At 51.2% G+C, this 26,195-nt stretch overlaps 10 protein-coding genes across 10 annotated transcripts; 5 read left to right on the top strand and 5 right to left on the bottom strand.

The window, feature by feature from the left end:
* Nucleotides 1-1,051: 1,051 nt before the first annotated feature.
* On the bottom strand, nt 1,052-1,805 carry PFLUO_LOCUS7000 (translation initiation factor eIF5A; the record flags this gene model as incomplete). Its single annotated transcript, XM_073784597.1, has 4 exons — nt 1,052-1,116; nt 1,173-1,305; nt 1,365-1,631; nt 1,794-1,805. 4 exons carry the CDS (start codon nt 1,803-1,805, stop codon nt 1,052-1,054), a joined length of 477 nt encoding a protein of 158 aa, XP_073641037.1.
* Nucleotides 1,806-2,040: 235 nt separating this feature from the next.
* PFLUO_LOCUS6999 (Vacuolar protein sorting-associated protein 52) lies at nt 2,041-4,254 on the top strand (the record flags this gene model as incomplete). Its single annotated transcript, XM_073784596.1, has 5 exons — nt 2,041-2,892; nt 2,943-3,237; nt 3,291-4,072; nt 4,130-4,165; nt 4,216-4,254. 5 exons carry the CDS (start codon nt 2,041-2,043, stop codon nt 4,252-4,254), a joined length of 2,004 nt encoding a protein of 667 aa, XP_073641036.1.
* A 245-nt stretch (nt 4,255-4,499) lies between these two features.
* PFLUO_LOCUS6998 (uncharacterized protein) lies at nt 4,500-5,845 on the top strand (the record flags this gene model as incomplete). Its single annotated transcript, XM_073784595.1, has 3 exons — nt 4,500-4,589; nt 4,666-4,791; nt 4,856-5,845. The coding sequence occupies 3 exons, from the start codon at nt 4,500-4,502 to the stop codon at nt 5,843-5,845; spliced, it is 1,206 nt and encodes a 401-aa protein (XP_073641035.1).
* Nucleotides 5,846-6,144: 299 nt separating this feature from the next.
* PFLUO_LOCUS6997 (uncharacterized protein) lies at nt 6,145-8,102 on the top strand (the record flags this gene model as incomplete). The annotated part of the gene is made up of 6 exons (XM_073784594.1): nt 6,145-6,202; nt 6,265-6,362; nt 6,415-6,536; nt 6,604-6,671; nt 6,737-7,002; nt 7,062-8,102. The coding sequence occupies 6 exons, from the start codon at nt 6,145-6,147 to the stop codon at nt 8,100-8,102; spliced, it is 1,653 nt and encodes a 550-aa protein (XP_073641034.1).
* A 152-nt stretch (nt 8,103-8,254) lies between these two features.
* Nucleotides 8,255-11,130, bottom strand: PFLUO_LOCUS6996 (uncharacterized protein; the record flags this gene model as incomplete). Its single annotated transcript, XM_073784593.1, has 7 exons — nt 8,255-9,296; nt 9,349-9,473; nt 9,527-9,577; nt 9,631-9,753; nt 9,806-10,889; nt 10,947-11,001; nt 11,055-11,130. 7 exons carry the CDS (start codon nt 11,128-11,130, stop codon nt 8,255-8,257), a joined length of 2,556 nt encoding a protein of 851 aa, XP_073641033.1.
* Nucleotides 11,131-11,816: 686 nt separating this feature from the next.
* Nucleotides 11,817-13,595, bottom strand: PFLUO_LOCUS6995 (uncharacterized protein; the record flags this gene model as incomplete). Its single annotated transcript, XM_073784592.1, has 5 exons — nt 11,817-11,954; nt 12,005-12,123; nt 12,184-12,538; nt 12,598-13,235; nt 13,295-13,595. The coding sequence occupies 5 exons, from the start codon at nt 13,593-13,595 to the stop codon at nt 11,817-11,819; spliced, it is 1,551 nt and encodes a 516-aa protein (XP_073641032.1).
* Nucleotides 13,596-14,158: 563 nt separating this feature from the next.
* On the top strand, nt 14,159-15,418 carry PFLUO_LOCUS6994 (uncharacterized protein; the record flags this gene model as incomplete). Its single annotated transcript, XM_073784591.1, has 1 exon — nt 14,159-15,418. The coding sequence occupies one exon, from the start codon at nt 14,159-14,161 to the stop codon at nt 15,416-15,418; it is 1,260 nt and encodes a 419-aa protein (XP_073641031.1).
* A 143-nt stretch (nt 15,419-15,561) lies between these two features.
* PFLUO_LOCUS6993 (uncharacterized protein) lies at nt 15,562-18,696 on the bottom strand (the record flags this gene model as incomplete). The annotated part of the gene is made up of 5 exons (XM_073784590.1): nt 15,562-16,845; nt 17,343-17,355; nt 17,418-17,819; nt 17,871-18,505; nt 18,559-18,696. The coding sequence occupies 5 exons, from the start codon at nt 18,694-18,696 to the stop codon at nt 15,562-15,564; spliced, it is 2,472 nt and encodes an 823-aa protein (XP_073641030.1).
* A 465-nt stretch (nt 18,697-19,161) lies between these two features.
* Nucleotides 19,162-20,654, bottom strand: PFLUO_LOCUS6992 (uncharacterized protein; the record flags this gene model as incomplete). The annotated part of the gene is made up of 1 exon (XM_073784589.1): nt 19,162-20,654. A coding segment is annotated over one exon (1,493 nt), but the record flags the coding sequence as incomplete, so codon positions are not given.
* A 2,608-nt stretch (nt 20,655-23,262) lies between these two features.
* Nucleotides 23,263-25,044, top strand: PFLUO_LOCUS6991 (uncharacterized protein; the record flags this gene model as incomplete). The annotated part of the gene is made up of 6 exons (XM_073784587.1): nt 23,263-23,533; nt 23,589-23,723; nt 23,833-24,219; nt 24,271-24,615; nt 24,668-24,805; nt 24,857-25,044. The coding sequence occupies 6 exons, from the start codon at nt 23,263-23,265 to the stop codon at nt 25,042-25,044; spliced, it is 1,464 nt and encodes a 487-aa protein (XP_073641028.1).
* Nucleotides 25,045-26,195: the final 1,151 nt, after the last annotated feature.

The raw sequence follows: 26,195 nt of genomic DNA, 5'->3' as shown, positions 1-26,195 counted from the left end.
GGCTCCGACTCGTCCTCCTCGAAGGATTCATTGATCTTCAATGAGTAGTCCTGCAGCCGAAGAGCCCAGAGGTCGCGAACGACATGCTAGACAAATGTCTTAGTCTCGCATCCCGTTCGGGCTGCTCATCAACTTACCTCGAACTGCTCGGGAAAGCCTTGCTCGCGAACCAAGACATGGCACTGTTTCCAGAGGATCAATTGGTAAGCCTGCAGGAAAAGCGTATAGGCCTGGCGACCGCGATATGCTTTTATTGCAATGTCAGCGCATCCCGCGAGAGGGAGTGGGTGTTCACCGTACTCTTTCTAGACTTCTCGGTCGCGGCGCGTTTCACCCGATGCGTCTTGCCTTGCTTTGCGAAATCCTCTGGATCTTCTTCGACTTGGACACCCTGCACGATAATTTAGCCTTGGCATTCGTGCTTACGCCTTGACTCCGTCGTGACAGGACGGAAGGGGCGCTCTCCTACCGCTTGTCGGTGGCCGCGTTTGCAGAACCACAGGCCCGCGTCAATATAGTAGCGCCGTGTCCGGCATCCTTCTTGGCCGCAGACCCCTCGAGTGACGTATTCCACCATCCCAGGGCAGCCGGAGCATGGCTTGTCTGTTTGGGGTGGAGGGGATGATGTTCTTTACGTGAATAATGCTGACGTCCCGGACTTTTTTTTTTTTTTCTGCAAAAAGTCACCGCCGCTTCGGGTCCACGACCACCCAGCATGCTTGGAAATAACTTCAAGAGTACAGGTAGTGTAACAAAAAACACCATGTTCTACTAGTTACGGAGAGAAAAAAAAATACAAGAAAGACCATATAAAGGTTACGGATTCATTCGTCACACGATCATGAGATGCTGGGACTCAGAACTGATCTTCGGATAACAAGTCATGCTGCCAACCAAAGCAATTCTTCTCGTCGGTCCAGCCTACATCCAAGGCTAGATGGTGGATACAGACAATACCCGGCCATTGAACCATTGAAGATGAATTTTTTTGAGGCACAAGCCATTTTGAGTATAACGGTTGACATCACAGGCGATCCAGGGAGTGATCCGCTTATTTGGGAGCCTCCTTGACATCGATGGCGGCCTCCTCACCCATGGCGGTCTGGACAACGACGTCTGGGAAGTGATGGTCAGATACGGAATCCGCAGAAGGCGATCGCGGGTGTACTTACTGACGTCCTTCTCCTCCTCACGGAACATGCGAATGATGCGCTCACCGAGGTCGCTGTCGGGGACCTTGACGTCGTCCTTGGTGGAACCAGTGTCGTCCATCAGGGACAGGAAGTCGTCGTCAGTGATGTCCAGCTGAACAAGAAGGTCAGTGTCTGTGCGATTTCCCCGCTCTCTTAGTGGGGACGACGCACCAGCTGGTACTCCTTGCGGGTGACGTTGGGGACATCCATGTTGTGGGTGGAGGGAGACAGATCCTCCAGCTTCTTGCCGGTGAAGATATCGATGGCGACCATGTGCACCTTGGCGTGACCGTGCTTGCCCGTCTTGGAGGTGGACATGTCGACGATCTTGCAGGGACGGCCCTTGATCACAACGTGACCGTTCTTGCGCAGAGCCGAGCACTGCATGGGGTAGGTGGTGGACGCACCGGCATCCGCCGACTCGAAGGTAACATCATGCTGGAAGTGGTCAATTAGTATGGTACATGAGTAAGAAATGGCTGTTCACCCGAGGACACGAGAGGGGGGGGGGGGAGCCGCATGGGATGCGGGGCTGGGAGAGACCAGGGCAGATCGAGGCAGAAGGGAATAGAGACTGGGGGAAAGAAAAGAGAGACATACCTCGTCAGCCATGGTGAAAGGTTAGTGAGTGTCAAAAAGGGAGATAAAAAGAAAAGCGATCAATGGTATCCGGGAAGAGAGTGGAGGAGAGGAAGAAGAAGGAAGAAAAAAGCGATTTTTGTTGTGGCGGGGCGCCCGTGTCGCTACGGCCCGATCGGGTTTAGTGTACTCCCAGTCCATAGCCTGGCCTTGGGGAGTTCTGTACACTGGCCAACTACACGTCCACCACCTCACATGGATCACGAGAATGTGGCGTGACCGCATCTCCGGCACCTCGACTCCCTCCGGGGCGAATTGCAGCATCTCGCCCTTACCGCCCCGTTCATCCCATCTGTCGCCTAGTCCATATGGCCGTCCCGGGCCCGTGTCGCGCGCCTCGTCCACTACCTCCCTGCTCACCGTGAGCGGATCCACCACCTCCCTTCCGCGACCAGAGACCAAGGAAACCAATGTTCGCCGACCCCGTCCGGCCAATGTCCCAGATCCGCTGGAAGTGTTGAGCGGGATTATTGGAAAGGAAACCCAGACCCAGAAAGATCTCCCCCGACGATCCGCGCACTTGACCAGCCGGCCCGCGCAGCTGGTGGCAGTCGTGAATTTCGACGGGCGGAGCCTCGAGGAATTCGTGGCCGAGGAGCAAGAGCTGGCGCTGGTGAAGAAGACGCGAGGCAGTGATGTCAATGCCCAAACAATTCAGCAGTTCGAGAAGGAGCGAGACAAGTTTCAGGATCTCCACACGTCCATCACGGGCTGCGACGATGTGTGCAAGTCGGTCGAACTCTACCTGAATGACTTTCAGTCTGAATTGGGCGCCGTGTCGGCGGAAATCGAGTCCTTGCAGACTCGCTCCACCCAATTGAACGCCATGCTGGACAACAGGCGCAATGTCGAGCGTCTGCTGGGTCCGTCCGTGGAGGAGATCAGTATCGCCCCGAAAACCATCCGGACCATTGTTGAGGGCCCTGTGGATGAGAATTGGGTGCGCGCTCTGAATGAAATCGACGCACGTGCGACGAACATCGAAGCCAAGGCGTCTGCATCCAACGGGTTCAAAGCGGTTGAGGACGTTCGTCCGCTCCTGGAAGATGTGAAGAACAAGGTACGTTTGCTTCCGCCTATGAGTCGAATCTTGGATTAACTGTGATCTAGGCGCTCGAACGAATCAGGGACTACTTGGTGGCGCAGATCCGTGCGATGCGGTCTCCGAACATCAACTCGCAGATCATCCAGCAGCAACGGCTGGTGAAGTATAAAGATCTATTCAGCTACCTGACCAAGGCCCACTCAAATCTGGCGAGCGAGATCTCACAAGCATATATCAACACGTTGCGCTGGTACTATACCTCCAATTTTACGCGGTATCTGCAGGCACTCGAGAAAATCAAGATCTGGCCTAGTGACCGGAACGAAGTACTGGGAGGCGAGCCCTCCGGACACCGAACAGGTAATTGTCATTCTGTGCGTCAGCAATAAAAAAATACTCACGCCCCTCTCCAGGACATACCCACAGCGGCCGAGCTGGCTCTGCCGCACATGACCCATTTTCCTTGGGCAGGCGGGTTGATATTCTTCGAACCAGTAACCCGCAGGCAATATCCTCATATCTGGCCGAGGAAGACAACCATTTCCATGGCATTGAACTCCCCTTCCGAAACTTCAACGTCGCTCTCATGGACAACATCTCTGCCGAATACTCTTTCCTCACCGAGTTCTTCTCCGCTCTGTCATTCCATCAAATATCGCGAATGGCGATGGACATCTTCGAACCAATTTTCACCCTTGGCCAGAACCTGACCAAGAAATTGATCGACAACACCACCGACTCTCTCGGCGTTTTGATCTGTGTCCGTCTCAACCAGCACTCGGCCTTTGAGTTGCAACGGCGCAAGGTGCCCGTGGCCGATTCTTATGTCAATGGGATTAATATGCGCCTGTGGCCCCGGTTCCAGGTTATCATGGACCTCCACAACGAGTCGCTGAAACGAGTCGGATCGAACACCGGACGCAGTGCAGGTGCTGCACTGTCCCTCGCGGGCGGGGATGACTTGAAAACGTCCTCGGCCCCGCATTTCCTGACCCAACGGTTTGGCCAGCTTCTACATGGCCTCTTGGTCCTCAGCAGCGATGCTGGAGATGACGAGCCCGTGTCCAACAGCCTCGCTCGCCTGACTGCCGAATTCGATGCTCTCCTGGCGAAACTGAGTCGAAACGGCACGGACGCGAAGCGGCGTGAGCGATTTTTGTTCAACAATTATTCCTTGATCTTAACCATCATTAGTGTATGTTGTGTGTGATATCCGACCGGGGAGTTATGCTGACTGACTGGCCGATGGCAGGATACCCAAGGCAAATTAGCGACAGAGCGACGACAGGTGAGTTTGTTCGATGATGATTGAGATTATTGGCTAACCTGTCCTCTAAGCACTTCGATGAGATGCTTCGGAATTGCCACAAGCGTTAGATATTGGTGCACAGTACTCCATGTCCCATACACCGTATATAGAGAATCCAATTGGAAATTGTACACTGGTTACTACCTCGTTGTGGGACCAGTGCATTTACATCATAATTCAAAGTTCTTCAGTCAACTTATCCGATCTAGATGTATCCATAGTTCCGTAGTGTCGTCAAGTGCGGGTCGGATCGGCGCTGTAGGCCAAGTCGGTCTTCACCTCAAACTCAGGTTCTCTCCTTCACCCACACACTATGCCGCCGCGCCCATCATTCCTTGCGAGGCTGCCACATCGCCGTTTCTTCTCTACTACACGCTCCACCAATGCGGATTTTACACATGCGGTGAGTCCCCTTTTCTTCTACCCCTAGGCATAGCCGGAAGAACAAACACCCGCTGATTCAACATCTCCTTCACTAGGTAATTGGTGCCGGAGTCGTCGGCCTGGCAGCTGCGCGCCAGCTCGCCGCGCGAGAGGGCACCTCGACCATCCTTCTAGAGAGACACGACGCACCGGGGACGGAGACAAGCAGCCGCAATTCCGAAGTATATAGCCCCCAAAGTAGCCAACACCAAAGAGCTCGAGGACTAACATACAAGCTCTGTCCAGGTCATACACGCCGGCCTCTACTACCCCGCCAACTCCCTGAAAACAAAGCTCTGCATCCAAGGCCGGAACATGCTCTACGACCTATGCTCCACCCACGACATCCCCCACCAGAACACGAAGAAATGGATCGTCGCGCAGACAGCCACTCAATGGGATGCGTGTCTGAAAGTCCACAAGCACGCACAGGGACTAGGTGATGCGCCTACGCGGCTGGTATCACGGGAAGAAGCGCTGCAGCGCGAGCCAGACGTCAGAGCCGAGGCGGGGATCGTGGAGAGTGAGACGACGGGCATCGTGGACAGCCATGCACTCATGACATATCTACAGGGTTCGTTCGAGGAGCGCGGCGGCGATGTCGCTTTCAAGACGCGTGTGACGAATATCCAGCCCGTGGCCGGCGGCGGGTATGAAATAACGGCCGTGTCTGATGAGGACGGCTCCGAGACGACGATTACCACCGAGACGCTGATTAACAGTGCTGGACACGGCGCCTGTGCAATCAATAACATGCTTCTCCCGCCAGACCGCCACCGCGTTCCGCACTATGCCAAGGGCACGTACTTCTCGTACGCTGCATCACGCCCCAAAACCTCCGTGCTCGTTTACCCCGCCACTGTACCAGGCCACGGCGGGCTCGGCACTCACCTCACTCTAGACATGGGCGGACGCATCCGCTTCGGACCAGACGTTGAGTGGGTCGACGACCCAAATGATCTCAAGCCGTCGCCGGCTCGATTGGAGCAAGCTCTCCCCGAGATCCAGGCCTATCTACCAGGCGTAGATGTGTCCGCTATCGCGCTAGATTACTGCGGGATTCGGCCTAAGCTTGGTCGCAAAGCGGGTGTTAATGAGGGGACGGGATTTCAGGATTTTGTAATCCAGGAAGAAGAGGGTTTCCCGGGGTTTGTGAATTTGTTGGGCATTGAGAGTCCGGGGTTGACGAGTTCTTTGGCAATTGGGCAGATGGTCGATGGCATTTTATATCGGTAAAGGAAGGCATTTATACCCTTTTGTACATACAGCATTAGAGTCGGGAACAGTACATAGAGCCAACGACACGCATATACATCGGAAACTAACCACAGATGTGAGAAACTCGGCATTGGTAAGAATGCCACCTGCCTAGCTGGGCGATGATAGGCGGCAGGAACCGCGCTTTCACTGAACTGGAAGGCGGGTAGATAAGGCCTGGCTAGGTATAAAGCGGGGCGATTCACCCGCTGCCTAGCAGAGAAGACTGAGGGAAATACGTAGAGAAATAATCTCGGATGTTCTTGACAACAATGACCATGTTCCGAGTGGCTGTTGTGGGCTTGGTCGCAGCAGTATTTTGCTCGATTCGCACCGGTACGAAGCCCTTGACAAGCAACTGGGGAAATAGATTCTTACCAACTACTATCAACTTCTAGCTGCGGAATGTACCTATCCGGATCTCCTCACTGCCACGGCACGAGAGCTTCAGCATGGGCTTGACGCCGGCTGTTTTACGAGCGTGGATCTCGTGGATGTGAGTGACACACTGAGTATCGCAATGGCTTGTTTCTGATGAAGAAAACCAGGCATATATCAGAAGGACTGCAGAAGTCAATTCAACCGTTCGAGCGGTTGTTGAGCTGAACTCGGAGGTGTGGGAGATCGCCAAGGAGCTGGATGAAGAGCGGAGGAAGGGAATCATCAGAGGGTGCGCATCTCTTTCTCGCCATTTTGAGTAGTTAACCATTCAAAGTAACTAATCTCCGGCGGTATAGACCGCTCCATGGCCTCCCGATTCTCATCAAAGAGAATATCGGCACAGATGATGAGCTTCAGACAAATGGTATGTACTCTTCCACACTTGACGGATAGTTCGCTGGGTACGCTTACCAACTAATATGTTTGCAGCCGGCTCGTATGCCCTAATGGATGCCAAACCCATCTCAGACTCGACCATCGCAGCCAGACTGCGCAAAGCAGGCATGATCATCCTGGGCAAGACCAATCTCTCCCAGTGGGCCAATTTCCGCTCCACCAACTCGTCCAACGGCTGGAGTGCATGGGGCGGACAGGTCATCGCGGCTCATGTCCCCAACCAGGATCCTAGCGGGTCTTCCAGTGGGAGCGGTGTTGCCTCCGATCTGGGTCTCGCATATGCCAGTTTGGGCACTGAGGTAAGGAGTGGTTCCTCTCCGTCCAACGAAAGACAATGCCTCTAATGCAGCACATCCAGACTTCCGGGAGTATCACCAGCCCTAGTGAAAAGAGCGGCCTGGTTGGCATCAAACCGACCGTCGGACTCACCTCTCGCTACCTGGTCATCCCCGTCAGCGAGCGCCAGGATACCGTTGGTCCCATGGCTCGCACCGTCAAAGACGCAGCCCTAGTTCTCAGTGCCATCGCTGGCCAGGACCAGCACGACAACTATACCCTAGCCAGCCCCTACAAGCAGCACGTCCCAGACTACGCTCAGTACTGCAAAGAAGGTGGCCTGAAGGGCAAACGCATCGGTATCCCGCGCAATGTACTCGCATTAAACAACGGCCCCGCGATGGCGCCCTACTACGCCGCATTCGAGGCCAGCATCAAAGTCCTCAAGAAACTCGGTGCCGTCATCGTCGAAGACACCAACTTCACCGCGTACGCGAACTTCCAGAACAGCAGTGTCAGCGAAACGGTCCTGGAAGCGGATTTCATCAGTGACCTGGCGAACTATCTCTCCGAGCTGAAAACCAATCCCCAAGACGTGCACAGCCTTGCAGATGTGCGTTCCTTCACGCACAGGTTTCCTCGCGAGAAATGGCCGGCCCGGAACACGGGTACATGGGACCACGCCCTCAAAGTGGGCATCAACAACACATCGCCTGCCTTCTGGCCACTGTACGAACAAAACTTGCACTTCGGCGGAGAAGGTGGTGTCTTCGGCGCTATCGAGAGAGCAAACCTCGATGCGGTGATTCTGCCAACGAACCTGGGATACCCCGTTTCAGCTGTGGTCGGTGGACCGGTTGTTACTGTGCCGATGGGCGCGTATCCCGCAGGAACGCATGTGCAGCTGTCTCCTCCGTGGAACTTGACCTCTGTGGCTCCTGGTGTTCCCATGGGTCTGGCGTTCATGGGGCTGAAGTGGAGTGAACCGACGTTGATTGAGATGGCTTATGCATTTGAGCAGAAGACCCAGGTTCGGGAGACCTTGCACCATTACATTGTGCCCAAGGCGCAGTTGGAGCACGGCGATGGAGGGGCACATAAGCATGAGAAGCATAAACACTAGGTGTGAGAAGTAGGGGCTGGCCGATAAAAACTTTGGAGTCGTTTAATCATTTAGATCATCATAACCCAGAAGAACCAAACAGCCTCCCAGCGTATGGAGTAGTATACATTGCAAGACAAAGTCTAGCTAGCCCAGCTAGAAGACAACTCGATTCACTCCACATCCATTAGCACATCACTCATGATGTGCAAAATATACGAGAATTTCTTCACGCTCCACTTCCCCGAATCTTTCAAGAGACCCGCATAGTCCAAGAGAATCCGACGAGCAGACTGGTACCCGCCTTGAAAAGGAACGCCGCGCAGGTAGATCGTCGCGCCGTTGCGGATGAAGTTGACAGCGGGGTCATCTGTCGGCGAAAAGTCCTGGCTACCGCGGGGGTCCATGAAACTTGTGAACCCCTCCGTGCCAACCTGGTGCCAGTCGATATCATCCATTAATTCGATGGAACCGAGGCCGGCTGGACAGGATGCGGAGCTGGGGACCATGAATGTGTACAGACCCAGCACCAGTGCTGCGGAGAAGACGGCGAAAACGGAGTGAAACGTTGGAGGGTCTGATGCTTTGCGATTTGTCATGGCGCGGTAGATATGTGCGGCGTGCAGACAGGCACGTCGCGCTGCGGGGGTTTGTGACCACTCTGCGATATTGTCCAGAGCTTTACGCGCGGGGCCGGGACCAGCCCGGCCAGCGGCGAGATCAAAGATCTGAATATCTGCCGTCAGGGTCATGCACATATTATGCCACATGACCGAGGCATTTGGGTTCATGCATTCCATATTTTCACCGTAGGTACTGATGAGTTGGAATTGCAGGGAGGGAAGGCATCGGGCCCGCCCGTCCATGGCATATGTGTGACAGGGGGCGAAGGGGTAACTGGCACGGTTGGAGAGGAGGCGATGGTATGCTTCTGACTGGCGGAGCTGGACCATTGCGAGTACGACGTGGATGCAAAAGTCATCGGCGGGTCCGTCGAGCGTCGGGATGTTGATTTTCTCAGACGGTGCCAGCACCGTCGGCATCAGGATCCGTTTTCCGTTGCGGATAAGCTGCGTCCAGCGCATTGAGGAGTGGGCACTGAATAGAGCTTCGTTGCAAGGGAGAATGACTTTGATGGAGTCGGGGACTATGATTGGACTCGTAGATAGGAACGAGGAGTACCATGAATCCACGAGGAGGAGTCCGACGACGACTCTGTTCAGCTTGTGTTAGAATATTCTCTACTGAATAGAACGCTGCCACTCACCTTTTAGCGGACTCAACTTTACTCCATGCCTTCCATCGCATGTCGATATCGGGGACTGCCTCAAACAGGCTCATGTCGAGGATCTGCCCTTCAGTTGCTGCAAATAGTCCATGTCGTTGTGTGATCTGTGATCCTTGTTAGAGCCAAAGTTTGTAATTCACATGGAAACCATACTTACCGACATCAGACTCACGTAAAGGATCTGGCATTGCTCCAAGTGCGCTTTCTCCTGAAGAATGAATTAGTACGGAAAGAGGACGAACAAACACAAGCCAATCTTACGCCAGTCAATGCGGCGAGGCTCAAAAAGAGAAATGCCGTGGCAAAAGTAGAAACAGAGCCGGATGAATTCTCGGTTCCCATTGAACACTTTGATAACTCGGCAGTCACCTTTTCGAGTGTGCTCTGTGCATGATTGTCAGTACAGAAAAAGACAGCTAATGAGTATTTGACCCACGGTGAAATTTTTGACCACATAACTAGTGGTCCCCTTGGTTCCCATCATCATCATACCGATAAGACACATAACGTGAAGTAGCGGAACATGCGCCTTCTGCGCCGAGAAGGTCGGAAGATGTACAAATGGCACGAAAGGGTGGAAAGTGCGAAAATAAAGGTCAAGAGCCATATCCAAGATCTCCGCGGGAGGAAACGCGGGTAGGCCATTGACAGTCATATTGAGTGCAGCGGGGGAAAGACCATTGCGGTTGGGAGATTGCATATTGGGCTGAGTGAACACTGGTTGTCCAAACGCCGCCTGAAGACGGCGTCTGCAGTCCTCATCAACCCCACATCGCGATCCTTGAAGTAGACTTGACTCGCTGGGGACATGCAACGAATTCACCGTGAACACGTTATCCGCAGGGCTGTAGACCATATCGTGCCATAGAGTGTTCATGAGTCGACCGGCGTGATTGGGTGGAGCTAACCAGCATCGCTGGACTTTGGAAAATCTTTCATTTGGAATGTTGTCTCCGCCCGACTTGCCACTGTCGATTGAGTGTCGGTTCTGCCGGTCTGGCGAAACAACCGCATTGTCCCCCATCAAGGGAAAATGACCCTCCCGCATCAAATCAAGCGAACCGTTATTCGATCCCGAGTCTGTGCGGGGCTCAAGCCACATCTGCAACATGTCGTTTGGCACTGAGTCAAATGTCATGCCAGGTCTGTGGGGAGTTTGGTCGGCAGGCGTCACTTCATTCCAGCCGAAATACGGCTGCTGTTCATCAATCATCATGTGGTGAATCTCCGGCTCTGTTCGAGCATGATGGGCCGAGATATCTGCCAGGAAATCCAGAGAGGACGGTGGGAGTCCCGGCGCTGAGAGAGCTGGTGTCGTTGGGAAATTCGGTATTTGATGTGCCTCTGTACCAAAGCTGGGCAACATATGAACTCCATTTTCGGGTCCGGCAACCATCGGCATCGCAGAGGACCGGCGATCTTGAGCTTGGCCAGCCGCAGCAGCGTCTTCGATCTTAGCCCCGGCGGCCGTCCGACTATGCGGATTATTGTGGCCTTTGGCATGCCGACTCAAAACATCACTAGAGTCCAGAGGATCAGATATCATGAAACAAGCGCATCGTAATTTGGGTCTTTACCTGCGAGAAAACCGTTTATGGCAGACATTGCATTCGTAGGGACGTTCCTTGGTATCTAACTCGAATGTCAGAATCAGTTATATTACCAAAAAGGACCTCTGGACTGACGTGACCGCTCATGGCGCTTGAAATGCTCTGTTTTCTTGAACCGGCGATCACAGATGTTGCATTTGCGCAGAACCATGACGGAGCTCGCGGTTCAGCGATAGATGGTCCGGCGACTACAGCGCATGGCATATGCTCAGCGGGCTAGCTCGTGAAATGCTACCCGAAGCTAATGGCGATTGAATAAAGCTGCTAACACCGAGAGAATCTGAGGAAAGAAAGAGCATCGCCAGTGGAGAGGGGAAGCTGTCCGGGGTTAGTCAGCGGGAAAGGTAATGGTACGGTAAATACGTCACAATTGTGACATTTGCTCCGCCAGTCGGATGTTTTGTTACCGTCTTCAACAATATCAAACCACTGCTGGTTTAAGCGGAAGATCCAGAAGAGGCGAACGGTGGAACTGGCACACTTGGGCCTGGAGTAAACAGTGGGGGAGTACAATGAGTTTAGCTCAGGTCTCTCTATGCATATTTGGGCAAAGTTCTTCTATAGCACGACTAAATCGCCTAGGTTATTGGGTTGAAGCTCAATTACTTGGTATACAAAAAAGCCACTGAACTTCCCCCGTGGGGGAAAAGGCCAGAAAGGGAACAATCATTGGGCCTAAAGCCAGCCAGGCCCCCGCAAATCGCATGAACAAATAAAGATGCACCGCATGCAGACAATAAGCAGACGGCCTCGAGACGGTCCTACTACCCGACCTCTCATTGGCTCCCCACCCATCCTCCGGCAGTTGGGGACGAGCTTCAATACCCGAGTGTCTGCTTACTGGCCCAGCTGCAACACCAGTGCGGCCAGGCGATCGTCATCATAGTACGTTTCCAGGCGCTGCTTGCGTGCCTCCTTGTCCGCCTTGACCTGTTTCAAGATCTCCTGGATATGCGGATACGACGAGAATTTGTCCTGAAACCATCAGCCCTATACTGCGTATACAATTCCCAACAGAGACTTACTGGCAGCGCATCCCACGCCTTGGGATCAGTTCCCTGATCATTGAATGTGCCACAGCCACTCCGAGCATACTCAGTAAACAGGAAAGACCGACTGCTCTCGATCATGATAGTCATTTGGTCTTGACGACATTTAAAATCAGCACATACTTCATACATCGATTGAGACTTGCATCACTCACTTTCGAGAATCTTGCGCGGCTCATTCACTTGATTGCGCATCTCGTACACGTAGGCATCGCTGAAGTTCCCATGTGGCGTATGGCTAATCTCCACACTGCCGCCGCCAGGAAGAAACTTATCTGAGCGACCCAGCCCACTTCCATACAGGCAGGCCAGGAATTCTGTCGCCGAGTTGCGGTGGAAGTATGGCAGGCGGAATGTGTTGGACGCAACATCCCACCGAGGTCCAAACCAGAGGAAATCAACCAGCGGTGTGACAGGGTCTCGCGACGGGGCTGTGAGCACGCAGTTCACCGACGGGTCGGTGTGGTCAATGGTGGTAGCGTTCTGCGATGCGAACTTGGTCAGGTCGTACTGAAGAAGCTAGTATTAGCAAATATTCAACATTATAGCAGACCGAATACCACTCATACCTTATAGGGAACGACGTTGCCATGCCACGCCACAAGATCAAATGGGCTGTGGTCTTGCTCAATGGCATGGTACTGTCCATTGTTCTTGTTGACAATCGACCAATCTTCATGAAGATTCTCATCGATGAACGCGACAGGATGCAAGAAGTCGCGTGGGTTTGCAAGTCCGTGTCCCCCAAGGGGTCCCAGGTCCGGCAACTCGAAGCGGGAGCCCCAGATTTCAGTGATATAGCCGCGAGCAACGTCATGTCCAGGACCAAGGCGAATGGCAAACCGAATTCCGCGAGGGATCACGCAGACCTCGCCCGGCTGTAGGAACATCTTCCCCAGCTCCGTTTGGATATCTAGGTTTCCCAACTGCGCAACAATCAGGAAATCACCATCAGTGTTGCAGAAGGCACGGTGGTCCATGTCGGTATTGGCCATGAAGACATGAAGCGCAATGCCCTCGCGCAAGTTTGGGTCTCCGCTGCCTCCAACCGTGTGCATTCCGTCCACAAAGTCAATTTTCTCGTCATCTTTGGGCAGCGGAAACGGTGCCCACTCTCCTTGTTCTGCTAGCGTGGCAACCTTGGGATTAATAGATAGAAAGCAGTTCTCGATATCAGCCTTGTTGGGGATGTTGGCTTTGTAGCCGTCTTTGTATACCAGTGGTTAGTCCTTTCAAGGCTTTTTGTCCAACAAAAACAAGACATACTATGAGCTGCAGCCGGCCGCACTCGATACATGTAAGTGCTAAAGTTTGCGTGTCTCGGCGCCGCGAAAGCCGAGTACGTGATGCCCTCCGTGTACAAGCCAAATCGGGGTTCTTGGGGGTTGTTTTGTCCGGCTGGGAGGGTGCCTGGAATGACCTCGGACTGGTGGCGGTTACCAAAGCCTGTTATGTACTCATATGGATCATTGTCTCGTGTTGGCTTGCGGCTCATTGTATCCGTATAATGGAAAACCTTTTGCATGTCTTTGACCGGCTTCCTCTCTTGGATTGGCGGAACAGACATTGTCACAGGTGTTTGTCCGAAGCAAAGGTAGAGCAATAACAACTCTGAGAGATTATGATGTAGTGGCAGCAGTTGAGACTCTGCTACGTGTTTTTATCATAAACAGGCTGTATAACCTTCCCCAGTTGCAAAACTCATATGGGGCATCTCCGTCAGCTACATAGCTCCTACAGGTTGCACAGCTCCCACATGCTGACTGGACCCACATTGGTATTAGAATACATACGCAGCCACAAATAGGTCTTGATAATTTAGTTGGATCCTGAAGCAAGACAACGAAATCTACTTGCGGGGCCTCTATGTGGATGTGGAGAAGCCGGATTCGGTGTGAGTAGACGAGAGCAAAGGATTAGAACTACGGATTGTCTTGTCAAAATCGCTGGAAACACCTTTTAAATCATAAGTATACGTAGTAGATATCGACAATATAGTGGACGCTCATGCTGGCCGTATCCGAAACCGCCCTAATCCGTATTTGGAAGGCGCGAACCACCACTGAATCACCTCCAGCCTTGCGCTAGCATCCTTCCCTCCACATCTACCACACGGTACCATTACATACGATGGTACAATCAAGCTTATCAGATATTCTGAAAACAGCATCCTTGGACTTGGCTCCCTACGAGGACCTGTACAAGTATTTCCACGCACATCCCGAACTTTCTCGGCAAGAAAAATCTACATCGGAAAAGCTCGCGGCGCATTTAGCCCAGCTGAAAGCCTATGAACTTCACACCAACATCGGAGGCTACGGCCTTGCGGGTGTGTTTCGAAATGGCGAGGGCAAGACTGTGCTCCTGCGAGCGGACATGGACGCACTTCCAGTGAAAGAGCTGACCGGGCTCCCCTATGCAAGTTCCGTCACCATGCGCGATGCCGATGGGAATGAAAAGCCAGTGATGCATGCTTGTGGCCACGACATGCACATTACATGTCTTTTAGCAGCAGCAGAGACGCTTGTAAAGATGCGGAATGCCTGGAGTGGGACTTTGATCGTGCTGTTCCAACCAGACGAAGAGCGAGGTGGAGGCGCGCAGGCGATGGTTGACGATGGACTTTACTCTAAGATTCCAATTCCTAACTATGTCCTTGGTCAGCACGTTATGAGGATGCGGGCAGGAAGCGTTGGCTCGCGCCCTGGAGCCATCATGGCTGCTGCGGACAGCATGAAGATCACTGTCTTTGGGCGTGGTGGTCATGGATCTCAGCCTCATCAGACCGTAGATCCAGTGCTTCTTGCTGCGCACATTGTTGTTCGACTACAGAGCATCGTGAGCAGAGAGATCAATCCAAGCGACCTCGCCGTCTTGACCGTGGGAAGTCTGCAGGCGGGGCAGACAGAGAACATAATTACCGACAGGGCCGAGATCGGTGTTGATTTTCGGTCTGTCAAATTGGAGATTCGGGAACAAATTATCTCTGCGATCAAGCGCATCGTCGAGGCCGAGTGTGCGGCGAGTGGCTCGCCCAAGCCGCCAGTGTTTACTCCGACAAGACGCTTCCCACCTACCCTGAACGACAAAGATACTGCATGTCAAGTTGCCACGACATTCGCCGCTCACTTTGAAGACTTCGATGATGATGTACCGCGAACCAATGTTAGCGAGGATTTTTCTACGTTGGCAACCTGCCGCGGGCTTCCTAGCTGTTTCTGGCTCCTTGGAGGCATTGATCCTGAGCTTTGGGATAAGGCACAGGAAGATTCTCGCACGGAGGAAATACCCGGCAACCACTCGGCGCTTTTCGCACCTGTTATTCAGCCAACTATGAGAGTTGGGGTGGATGCTTTGTGCCTTGCTGCTTTGACTTTCTTGAAGAAATGATTGCCCAGGGCGTGAAAGGATAAATACAAAATCCTATATTAAGAATTTCTAGAGACTTCTAGAAGGGAAATATTTAGATCAACCACACGAGAATACATCACATATCATATAGCTAAGCTGTAGAATACTCTAGTATATATCGTCTATTCCACTGCCAATACATCATCCACCATCCGGGCTGAAGCTCCCAGGTAGTTTACTGGATCACACAACTCCCTCAACTTCTTGCTGTTCATCTTTGCCGTAACTTCTTCCTTCTCCACAAGACACGCGAGCAAGGTCCGATCTTTCTCAATGCTCTCTCGACATGCCTCATAGACAATATCATGAGCTCGTTGGCGCCCCACATGCGGCGCCATCCCCATCATAACTGCCTCAGCCACAATCAATCCCTTTGTAGAGTGGAGATTCTCCATCATCTGCTTGCTATTCACGGAAAGACCAGATAGTGCAAAATCCGTCTGCGACAGAGCACCCACAGCAATAACAAAGCTCTCTGGCACAGCAACCCATTCCAGATGCCAGGGACCTGAAGCACGCTCAAAATCGGCTACCATTCCATCAAGCACAAGCCCTGCATTCGATCGCAGGACCTTGGACGCGGCCAAGATTACCTCACTGGAAATTGGATTGCGTTTCTGCGGCATAGTTGAGGATGCACCACGATGAGGCACAAATGGCTCGGCTACCTCGCTCAACTCGTTCGAGGACATAAGGATAATATCCAAAGCCAGCTTGCCCATGGATCCGCCCAACAAAGCTAGAAAGTTTGTAATCTCCGCCACACCATCGCGAGCAACGTGCCATGTAATCGGGGTATTGCTCAGTCCAAGCTCTTGTGCGAGCGCTTCACGGACTCGCAGACCGTCGTCTCCTGATCCCAGTGAAGCCAACGAGCCCGCCGCTCCGCCAAATTGCACCAACAATGTTCGCACTTTGAGCTGTTCCAGTCGCTCCAGATGTCGCTGGAATCCTGATAGCCATACAGCACATTTATATCCAAATGTCACCGGCAGCGCATGCTGGAGATGTGTTCGGCCCGCCATGGGGGTGTCTCTGTACTTCTCTGACAGCCCCCGCAACGTCTTGATAACGTCCTTCAGTAATCGCTCAACAATGCTCAGCCCCTCTTTCATTTGCAAAACACTGGCCAGGTCCATTATATCTTGTGTCGTTGCGCCCCAGTGTACGTACTTGCCAGCCTCTTCGCCGCAAATAGTCGATAACTGACGCACCAGCGGCAGTATAGGATAGCCAACGATCTCGGTCTCATGGCGCAGTCTTTCAAGATCAAGGGTTGACTCTTGCACTTTGCGCGTCACCATAGCCCCGATCTCTGAGGGGATCACGTTGCATCGGGATTGTGCCCGAGCTAGAGCGGCTTCTGCGTCGACGCAGCGCCGGATATAAGCGTCATCGTCGAAGATCTAAATTTTGCGATTAGCCTAACACGCAAGGAATTTCGACGATAATGAGTCTTTAACCTTGCGAATCTCTTCTGTTCCAAACAAGGTCCGAAAAATGCTCGAGTCAATGGCACTGACGGATCCGATCGATCTCCGCCCGGTGGTGTTCATCCACACGCTGGGCTGAAAGACCTGTGATGCAGGACGTGTGAGCCGAATTAATATCGACATTGTGAGAAAAATACAACTAAACGCCTATTGACAATGGTCGCGAGGTGGTTTCCCCGGATTCAAGTCCGTTTTTGGTCGGAGTCTTGCCCCACGTCAACAGTTCATGTGGGGCTTGAATTGGAAGGAGTACTCGCCGGCTGCCCACAAGAGCTGCGCTGTTATGGGTTCGACTTGGGGGCGGGGATATGGGAAGTTGGAGCATGTAGCATTGTTCTTTGTATTTATATGATATTATTATCATCTATTATGGACTATGTACTTTATTCTCTGATAAAGAGAGATGCTACTCCCATACCAGTGCTAAAAAGAAAAAGAAAATTGTCAGCAAGCCCCGGCTCGTAGTAAAATCCAAGACAACTCACCTGGCACACATGCTCACAATTCCAATCTCCTTGTCCTGCCTTCGCAACTCGGCCAAAAGAGTTGCAGTCTGCCTTGCTCCAGTGGCACCCACGGGATGGCCGAGGGCAATGGCTCCTCCATTAGGGTTGACTTTGTCGATGTCCAGACCTAGCTCGCGGATACAATAAATAGATTGGCTGGCGAACGCCTCATTCATTTCGAAAATGTCGACATCCTTCTTCTCAATGCCCAGGTACTTGTACAACGCTGGAATGGCATAGATAGGTCCGATTCCCATCTCATCAGGTGCACAGCCTGCCACCTGGGTGCCAGCAAATCTGGCAATGGGCTTCAGGCCGTGGGTCTCAGCCCACGATCGCCTGGCTAAAACGGTGCTGGATGCTCCATCGGAGATTTGAGATCTGGCAGTTCAGATTTAGTGATTAGCTTCATGACGAAATAATCAAACTTACGAGTTTCCTGCCGTGCTGAATCCATTCTCCAGAACAGGCTTGAGAGTCGACAGTTTGTCCGCTGTGACATTATGCCGAATACCTTCATCACTCTCTACCACCTGGATAGTATGCTCATCAATGCCCTCGCTGACTGACCGGGTTGTAATTGGCACAATCTCCTCAACAAATTTACCACAGTTATGTGCTTCACTCGCCCGCCGTTGACTCTCTGCCGCAAACTCATCCTGCTCCTGACGCGAGATATTATAACGCTTGGAAACATTCTCAGATGTCTTCAGCATAGGTAAGAGACAATCTTGGGCATCTTTTACCGCTGATTCGTTCAATGTAGGAGAAATATCGATAGGAATGCCACGAGTGGCATAGTTGCGGGTCATACTTTCGACCCCGCCCCCAAGCCCGACATGAATCTGACCAGCCAAAATGGCATGCGAAATGTGCGTAATTGCCTGCAGACTACTCGAACACTGCCTATTTGTTGTGTGGAATGTTGTGGAATTTGGAAAGCCCGCAGCGTTGAGGGCCATGCGTCCTGTTTTCGCGAATCCCAGCTCGGCTAACACGTTTCCAATTAGGACGTCGTTGACTTGATCCGGCTCAATTTTGGCACGCTGAACGGCGTTTTGCATAACCTGAAGTAATAACATGCTCAGAAATGATCTTTACACAATGAAGACAAACTTACTGGCATCAAGATCTCTTCGGGGTATGAGTCCTTGAATCCACCCTTGAACGCCCGGGCAATAGGGCTTCGCACTGCCGACAGCACAACCACATCGTCTGGGCTCTTCCTAAAAATTTCACCAGCTGCTCTTTTTAGCATCTTTCTTGTTCTTCGGTGCGTTCGATGGGGTTGTAAAGAGGTTTGGAAAGGAGCAGGTACGTAGCTTCTCCGACAACGCGGTGGGGCCCTTCTCCTCATGACGATCATCACGCTTGTTTCCAAGGTGGCAAAACACTTTGCATAAAATCCCCAGCGGAAAAATAGGGAGTACCCGCCATACGTGGCCCGTACCTAAAGGGCAAGGGAGACTCCCACCTCAGTGCAAATTTTAGTTCAACGCCTATTAATGCCAAGACTTCTGGGTAATGATTATACCTGTCCACAGCGCCATTCCCTAAGCCAGAATGCCAGTTCTGCATGGTGATTTCAATGTTAAATTTTCCTACAGTATAAGTTATTGTTCCCCAGTACCAGGCTTAATTTGTATAGTTTTACCCCAGGAGTTCTAGGTGGTTATAACATTAAGTAGATTTCATTGCCAATTTTATACAATTCTATACAGTTCTATACATCCGTCCTTTCTCTCATGAGTTCTTCCTCTTCTGGGTCCTTTCCTTCTGGATCCTCTGTTTGCGCTTTTGAATATGTCCGTCGAACATATTCACGAAGGGTTGGATAGCAGAAGTGTAGAAAGAAATATCCAGCTGTACTGACGAGAAGGCCAATAGCAAAAAATCCAACCTGATAACCTTGCACTTGCTCTTGCACTTGCTCGATAGTTTCATCATAGTCAAGGTCTTGAACACTCGGATCATCGGGTTCTGGCATTTCTGCTCCCTCGGGCCAATACTCCGGAGGATCAGTGCGAACGATATCGGAAGTTTTGAGAACCTTATTGGATGCGTCTAGAGCCTTCACTGAGACCCTGTCCATATACCCGCGAACAGTGTAAGAAGTTTCGAAGCCATTCTTGGAAGTGCTACCAATTTCTATGTCGGGACCAGATGCATCTGCCCGTGCGTAGAATTTCCAGCGTTTGACCTCGGTGGCCCCGTTCCAGCTTACGTAGAAGACTGTTGAGAGATCTGATCCGTTGACACCGTAGCAAGATGATACCAGAGTTGGTGGGGATGATGGACTGCGACTCGTCCAGGGAAACTTGTATGCTCTGTAGGTGCTGAACCTGTCGGAAGCAAAGCTGGCATCCATGAGGAGCTTTCCGTCGGGGGTGAACTCGCTCATATATCCGTTCATACTCCAAGAGACCAAAGTGTTGTTGTTAGGAAGAGTTTGGACATTCCCCCGCTTGTTGGTGCTTCCACCATCAGGACGGGTATATTGTTTCAGAATGGTGGCTGTCATATTCACCGTGTTCAGCTCGACGTACATCGCAGACGAAACCGGTTGCTTTACGACATCATCGCGAGCACCATTGTTCAAAAATGACAGAACCTGATGTGTATCGTTAACTGAGATGAACTTGGCGTCATGTTGCCCGGCAAATTCAAAGTCCTTTTTGAAATCGTTCTTCTTTCCGCCTAGTCGCCAGATGATTTGGCCGTCTTTGCCAGAGATCAGGTAGATTGCATCGGTATGTCGGCCGGAAAGTAAGTAGTCGCCGTGTTGATTCCTGTCAGCAGAGTTGGTGTGGATGTAGTCACTGTTGGGATAAGTGAAAGATTCGTCCAGCGATATGGCATCTCCTGAATGCCATTCCTGCGATGTTTTCCCAGTTGTGATATCAAACTCCACGAATCCTCCAGTCGATACCGTCGCTTGCCCTCCTGGCTTCCCGACAGAAGATGTATCCAACGGGTCATCTCGGCTGATCATCGCTAGTGCTTGGGACGAACTTTTGATGTTGATCTCATGCCCGTTTATGTGCGGCAATTCGGTGATCTTGTGGGTTTGGTCGTAGTTGTTGTCATAGATGAGTACCGAGTGTGTTCTGCCTGGGGTATTCTCTTCTCGCAGTAGCATTACGAGGGACGGTGTATCGCCAAATGTATCGACCATGCGAAAGTCATAGATATTGTTGTTATCGGTGTCGCAAGATCCTGTCCAAACAAGTTCCTTCCCTTTGTCAGTAAACAGAGACGTTGATAATGAAGAGAAGTCATACCCCATCCTGATCAAAGATATAAGCGCCAATCTGACAAGGCATCCATCGATTCGTGCTCGGTTCACCCATGTTTAAATAATACGGTGCCACAAACCAATATCCGGGAGCAACAGCGGACCGATCGTGGTAGGTAATATTCCATTTCAGGGCTCGGTTTTGGGGTAGCTGATTGAGGTGTCAGTCTCTTGGCTCCTAGAATCCTGAAAAACTCAGTGACGAACAGTGACATATGTGACAAGGTCATCATCTTCACTAGGGTTGAAAGCAGATATGACATGAGGTAGAAGCAGTAAGTAGCTCAGGAAAATCAGAATCATGTTGTGCAAAGATCACTGACGAACAGTTTCATCGGAACGGCAGCTTGTAGGCTACAAAACTGCTTGAGACTCGGCATGAAAAGGTGCCAGGCAAGGCTACAGGGGGTAACTCCCTATTAATAGGGATGACATTACATCGGGCCGGACCCCCCGGCTATGGCTAGTCATTTTGTATGGGGACTTGGGGCTAGATAGTGGCTGTTTGAGACCGGTAATGATCATGTTTTGGGTATGTTCCAAGAGATCGTTCAAACGCAATGTCAAAAACACTTTGTCCAGAGGCAAGGCAAAGACAGCGCTTTATATCACACTACTGGCACTAGTCACACGCGTTGAGATACGAAAATAATTCTCAAAGTCTAGAAACCTAGCAGCATTATCTGTGTGAGCGAAGTACAGATCTGTTCCGATTCTTTCATATCGTATGGGTCAACGCCCCAAATGGGGTCAAAGCGAGTACGAGAGAGAGTACGAAATCTGGTGGCGGGGCTGTAGGTTCGCTCAGCTGGATCCTGCATCCAAACATACGGGGTCGTGTGACTTTCCAAGGCAGACCAATAAGGGTAAATTGTAGACGGGGTTTCTAATTCTCTGCGAACAGCAATCGGGCAGCGCGAGTCGTAACGGATGACGCTGAACATCCAAGATAAATTCTTTTACCGAGTACGGAGTAACGGGCTCGTATTCGCCTCGTGGATGATCCCCTCGTGAAAGGGGCAGTGGAGTGGCTTGAAGGTTTGACTATCTTCTTGGCGTTGCGACGCTGCAAATGGTAAGCATCGGTACTTATCGCTACTTTTGAACAACTTTTTAAAACACGTATTGTTACAATTACAAGTCGTGTGTTCACTTCCCCTAAATCATCTCTTCCCCTTAATCATCTCTCCCAAGAATATACTATGCGCGGTAGTGTACGGAGTAGCTTCACGATAGTACGTAGGGAGAAGAGAGCTTGGATTTTCCCAGTCGGTCACTTAGAGACCCTAAATCAACGTAGACATTTCGAGTATGTTGTAAACATCTGTCAACATTATAACCCCATAACGGCTGTGTGAACATATTAGGTGACAAAAAGAAGTCATTGAGGATACACAAGAGCTCGACATTTCTTCATAGTACCGAAATGACACCATCGGCCCTAATTTCTTGTCATTTCAACTTTAAAAAAGGTAAACCTACCAGCTGCTAGAGACCAAGAACGTCCATCAAACTGATTAAAAAGATCAAAAGACATGTAGGAACAATACACGTAACTCTTAATGCGTTCTGGGCTCCTGCCCGGCGCCCCGGATGTATTTATTTATCGTACTAGCCCCGGAGGTATTGCTCTTGTGACGCCGCAAAAGTCTATTGACCACTCAGGTACCTTTCTTTACCGCCTCCTTATAAGGGACACACCGCCCATTGATACTATTTTTTGAGTGGTGTGGACGCCAATTGCCGGCGAAACATTAGCGCGGTACTTTGGGTCACAAGGCTTCGCAGCGCCACTGTACGTATTGGTCCCCGGTGCATTGGCCCCCAACGGAGAAGACCCTGAGACATGCCAAGGCTTTTCTTCACCTAAACCAGATACAGTGGCGTTACTAAAGTCTGAGATACTCCAAAGTACATTTCTTTACCGCCTCCTTATAAGGGACATATCGCCCATTAATAGGAATTTTTGAGTGGTGCAGACGCTAATTGCCGGCAAATTACTAGTACGGTATTTGGGAGAATCTCAGACTTTAGCACTGCCACTGTACATTAGGAGGGATGCGAGGTTGTAAATTCAGTACTTGAATTTCCAAGCTCTCCATTTCTGTCCCACTATTGTCTGATTGTTGAGATATAGTGATGCAATTTATCGCATTTACTATGATGTTTTGGGGTGTGAAGCTCTTTTGCAAAATACATTAGGTGTCCATCTTGTCAGTGCTTGCATTGTTGCACTTGAGCTGGATCGCGAAGAACAACCTCATTTCTAATCGAGAGAAATCCAAGATGTGAGGCTTCCCCACACGGTCTTGTTCAAATTATCGCGGGGTTTCTAGGCCGGCTCGGGATGGCGCCAAAGCGGTTGTGGGGAAGCTGAGCGGTGACGCTAAGCGTTTTCTCGGCTGCTCAGGCTTGCTTGTCGAAGTATGACTGTTGTCCTTGCAAAATTGGGGTGTCTTTTTTTTTGTTCTTCTTTCTCCTCTGCGGGCTCAGAACATCCTCAATTGATCAAAGGTAGTCGACAGCACCATGTCACGGCCATTTCCTGCGGTGAAAGTGTTCCGCCACCATATGGGGCGGCGTAACTTCTCAGCGTCGACTTCAATGCGGGCCATTGACAAACTGCGAAGTTCTGCAAATGATGCTGTCATGGACATGAAAGGTCCTGCAACCGTCCTAGTAGGTGGATTTGGCTTCTCGGGGGTACCGAACACTCTTATCAACGCTATTCGTGACCGTCCTGACATCAAGGACCTGACTGTGGTCTCGAACAATGCTGGAATGCCGGGTGCCGGTCTTGGTAAGTTCGTTGTCTTCGTCACATGAAGACAGCCTAATTTTAAGGTCAATTCTAGGCCAGCTGCTTGAGTCTAAACAGATCAGCAAGATGATCGCTTCGTTTATCGGGGAGAACAAAGTGTTCGAGAAGATGTATCTTAGTGGCGACCTGGCGCTGGAACTCACTCCTCAGGGCACGATTGCTGAAAAATGTGCTGCTGCAGCTTCTGGAATTCCTGCTTTTTACACTCCTGCAGCTTATGGAACTATCGGCAAGTCTCTAGCTCAATTTGAGGATACCCAACCTGACACCGCTTATAGTGCAAACTGGTGAACTCCCCGTTCGGTACAACAAAGATGGCACTGTGGCCGAGAACTCAAAGCCCAAAGAAGTCCGTCAGTTCCGCGGCAAGGAATACGTTCTAGAAGAATCCATCTACGGTGACTACGCTCTGGTCAAGGTCCACAAGGCCGACAAGTTGGGCAACTGCCAATTCCGCAAGGCCATGAACAACTTCAACGAGGCCATGGCTAAGAACGCCAAGGTGACTCTGGTCGAGGCCGATCACATCGTCGAAGTCGGCGAGCTTAAACCAGAGGAAATCCACTTGCAGGGAATCTACGTCGATGCCGTGATCCAGAGTACCGAGCAGAAGCAGATTGAAAAACTTACTTTCGCCAAGGACTCCAGCGAGATGCTCCAGGCCGGTACGTGTATCTGAATCTTTGACACAAAATGACAGCTAAAAACTTTGCCAGGATCTGGTGAAGCCTCTATTCGTCGTGAGCGTATCGTCAAGCGTGCTGCCAAGGAGTTCAAGGACGGAATGTATGTCAACCTCGGCATCGGTATGCCTCTGATCGCCCCATCATACCTTCCCAGGGGCGTTGAGGTTGTTCTGCAGTCAGAGAACGGAATCCTTGGTCTGGGTGGCTACCCCAAACCCGGCGAGGAGGACCCCGACCTGATCAACCCGGGCAAAGAGACCGTTACCCTGGGTCGCGGTGCTTCCGTGTTTGGTTCCCATGAGAGTTTCGGTATGATTCGTGCCGGCAAGATTGATCTCACCATGCTGGGTGCGCTACAGGTCAGTCAGTACGGAGGTACGTGTATATTGTATGTCTAATGCTACAGTTTTAACTGACCATTTTGCAGATCTGGCCAACTTCATGCTTCCCGGTAAGGTGAAGGGCATTGGGGGTGCTATGGACCTGGTCGCCAACCCGGAAAAGACCAAGGTCGTTGTGACTATGGAACACGTCGACAAGAAGGGTAGACCCAAGATTCTGGCCGGTAAACTTCTACTCCTTCCAACAAATTGTATTTAGCTAACAGGTATCTTAGAATGCACCTTCCCTTTGACCGGCCCCCGGTGCGTGTGGAAGATCATCACCGACCTGGCTGTGTTCGAGGTCAGTCCTACAGAAGGCCTGACCCTGTCCGAGCTCGCCGAGGGCGTTTCGGTGGACGAGATCCACAGCAAGACCGCGGCTCCATTTAAGGTCGCCGATGACCTGAAGCCCATGCTGTAAATGCATTATACATGCTCATTCATGGTTGGGAATCGGTGTTTTTCATTTTATTTTTGACGACTACATTTAGGAATTGTGGCTTTTCCAGCGCATTCATAATGCCATATCTTATAGCTGCCATCTTTAGAGTCAATAGACTGGACCCAACACTCACTTTGACCTTCTCTTATCCATAGTCGTTCCTTCATCCTCCTTCATCCTCCTTCATCCTCCCGCATCCTCCCGCATCCTCCCGCATCCTCCCGCATCCTCCCGCAACCACGTCCGATGGCCCCACTGTCACTCTGTGGAGCAGCGGCCCCACCAGAGGTTCCGGGCGATCAAGGCAAACGGAAAACACGCACCAAAATTGTTTTAGACATTTCTGCATCAAAATGCAAAAACTGCTGGAGAAGTATAGGTAGCATTTTATGCTTGCTTTGGGTTGCTTGGTGAACAAGAAGAAGGTGGAACATAAGGAAAGGGTTTTTTGCTAAAGATGGGCTGTATCTTCAAGGATATCATATCATACCAAAGTCAAGTCTCTCTCTCCCCAACCATTGCCCAGTAGTCAAGGCAAACGTAATCCACATCAATTGCTGTACCAACTCTTCATGCTCGGGAGTCGTGTTCGAAAGTACTTCAAGTAACATATCAGCGTACTCTGGCGCTTCGAACCTCCGTGCTTTGAGCGATGCGACCTTAAACCCATCAGGGTATATACTAGCGTTGTCCTAGTCAATCAACCAAACTTTGCCATCATGACCTAATATTATGCTGCGGAGCACGATATCTAGGTACGTGAGAACTAGTTTGTCAAAGCAAAACGGTAGGATAGTATTAGGCGCCTAGTGGAACTTCTGGGAAATTTCGAGTCGGCAGTTGAACTAAGATTCTAGATATTCCTTCGAATCAAATGGGCCGGCTCCTATGTCGGTAAACCAGTAACCACGAGCTACACACTTTTGCAACCTACTAGGCCGGGCTGCTATTACTACTCTAGGGATAGCGGAAAGGAGCGTAGAGTGCTAATCATCGAAGCGACCTAATTGATAACGTACTCACGCTCTGCCTAATTCAAATCACGCTAAATATGTAGCATATCGTAGAATCAAGAGCAATTTTTTCTTCCTCAGTGATGATGAAAGCATGAGGAAGTTGATCAAGCTGGG

This window comes from Penicillium psychrofluorescens, assembly GCF_964197705.1.
Source record: "Penicillium psychrofluorescens genome assembly, chromosome: 4".
NCBI lineage: Eukaryota > Fungi > Ascomycota > Eurotiomycetes > Eurotiales > Aspergillaceae > Penicillium > Penicillium psychrofluorescens.
The sequence above is the reverse complement of the archived record's forward strand: the minus strand, read 5'-3'. Positions and strand labels throughout refer to the sequence as shown.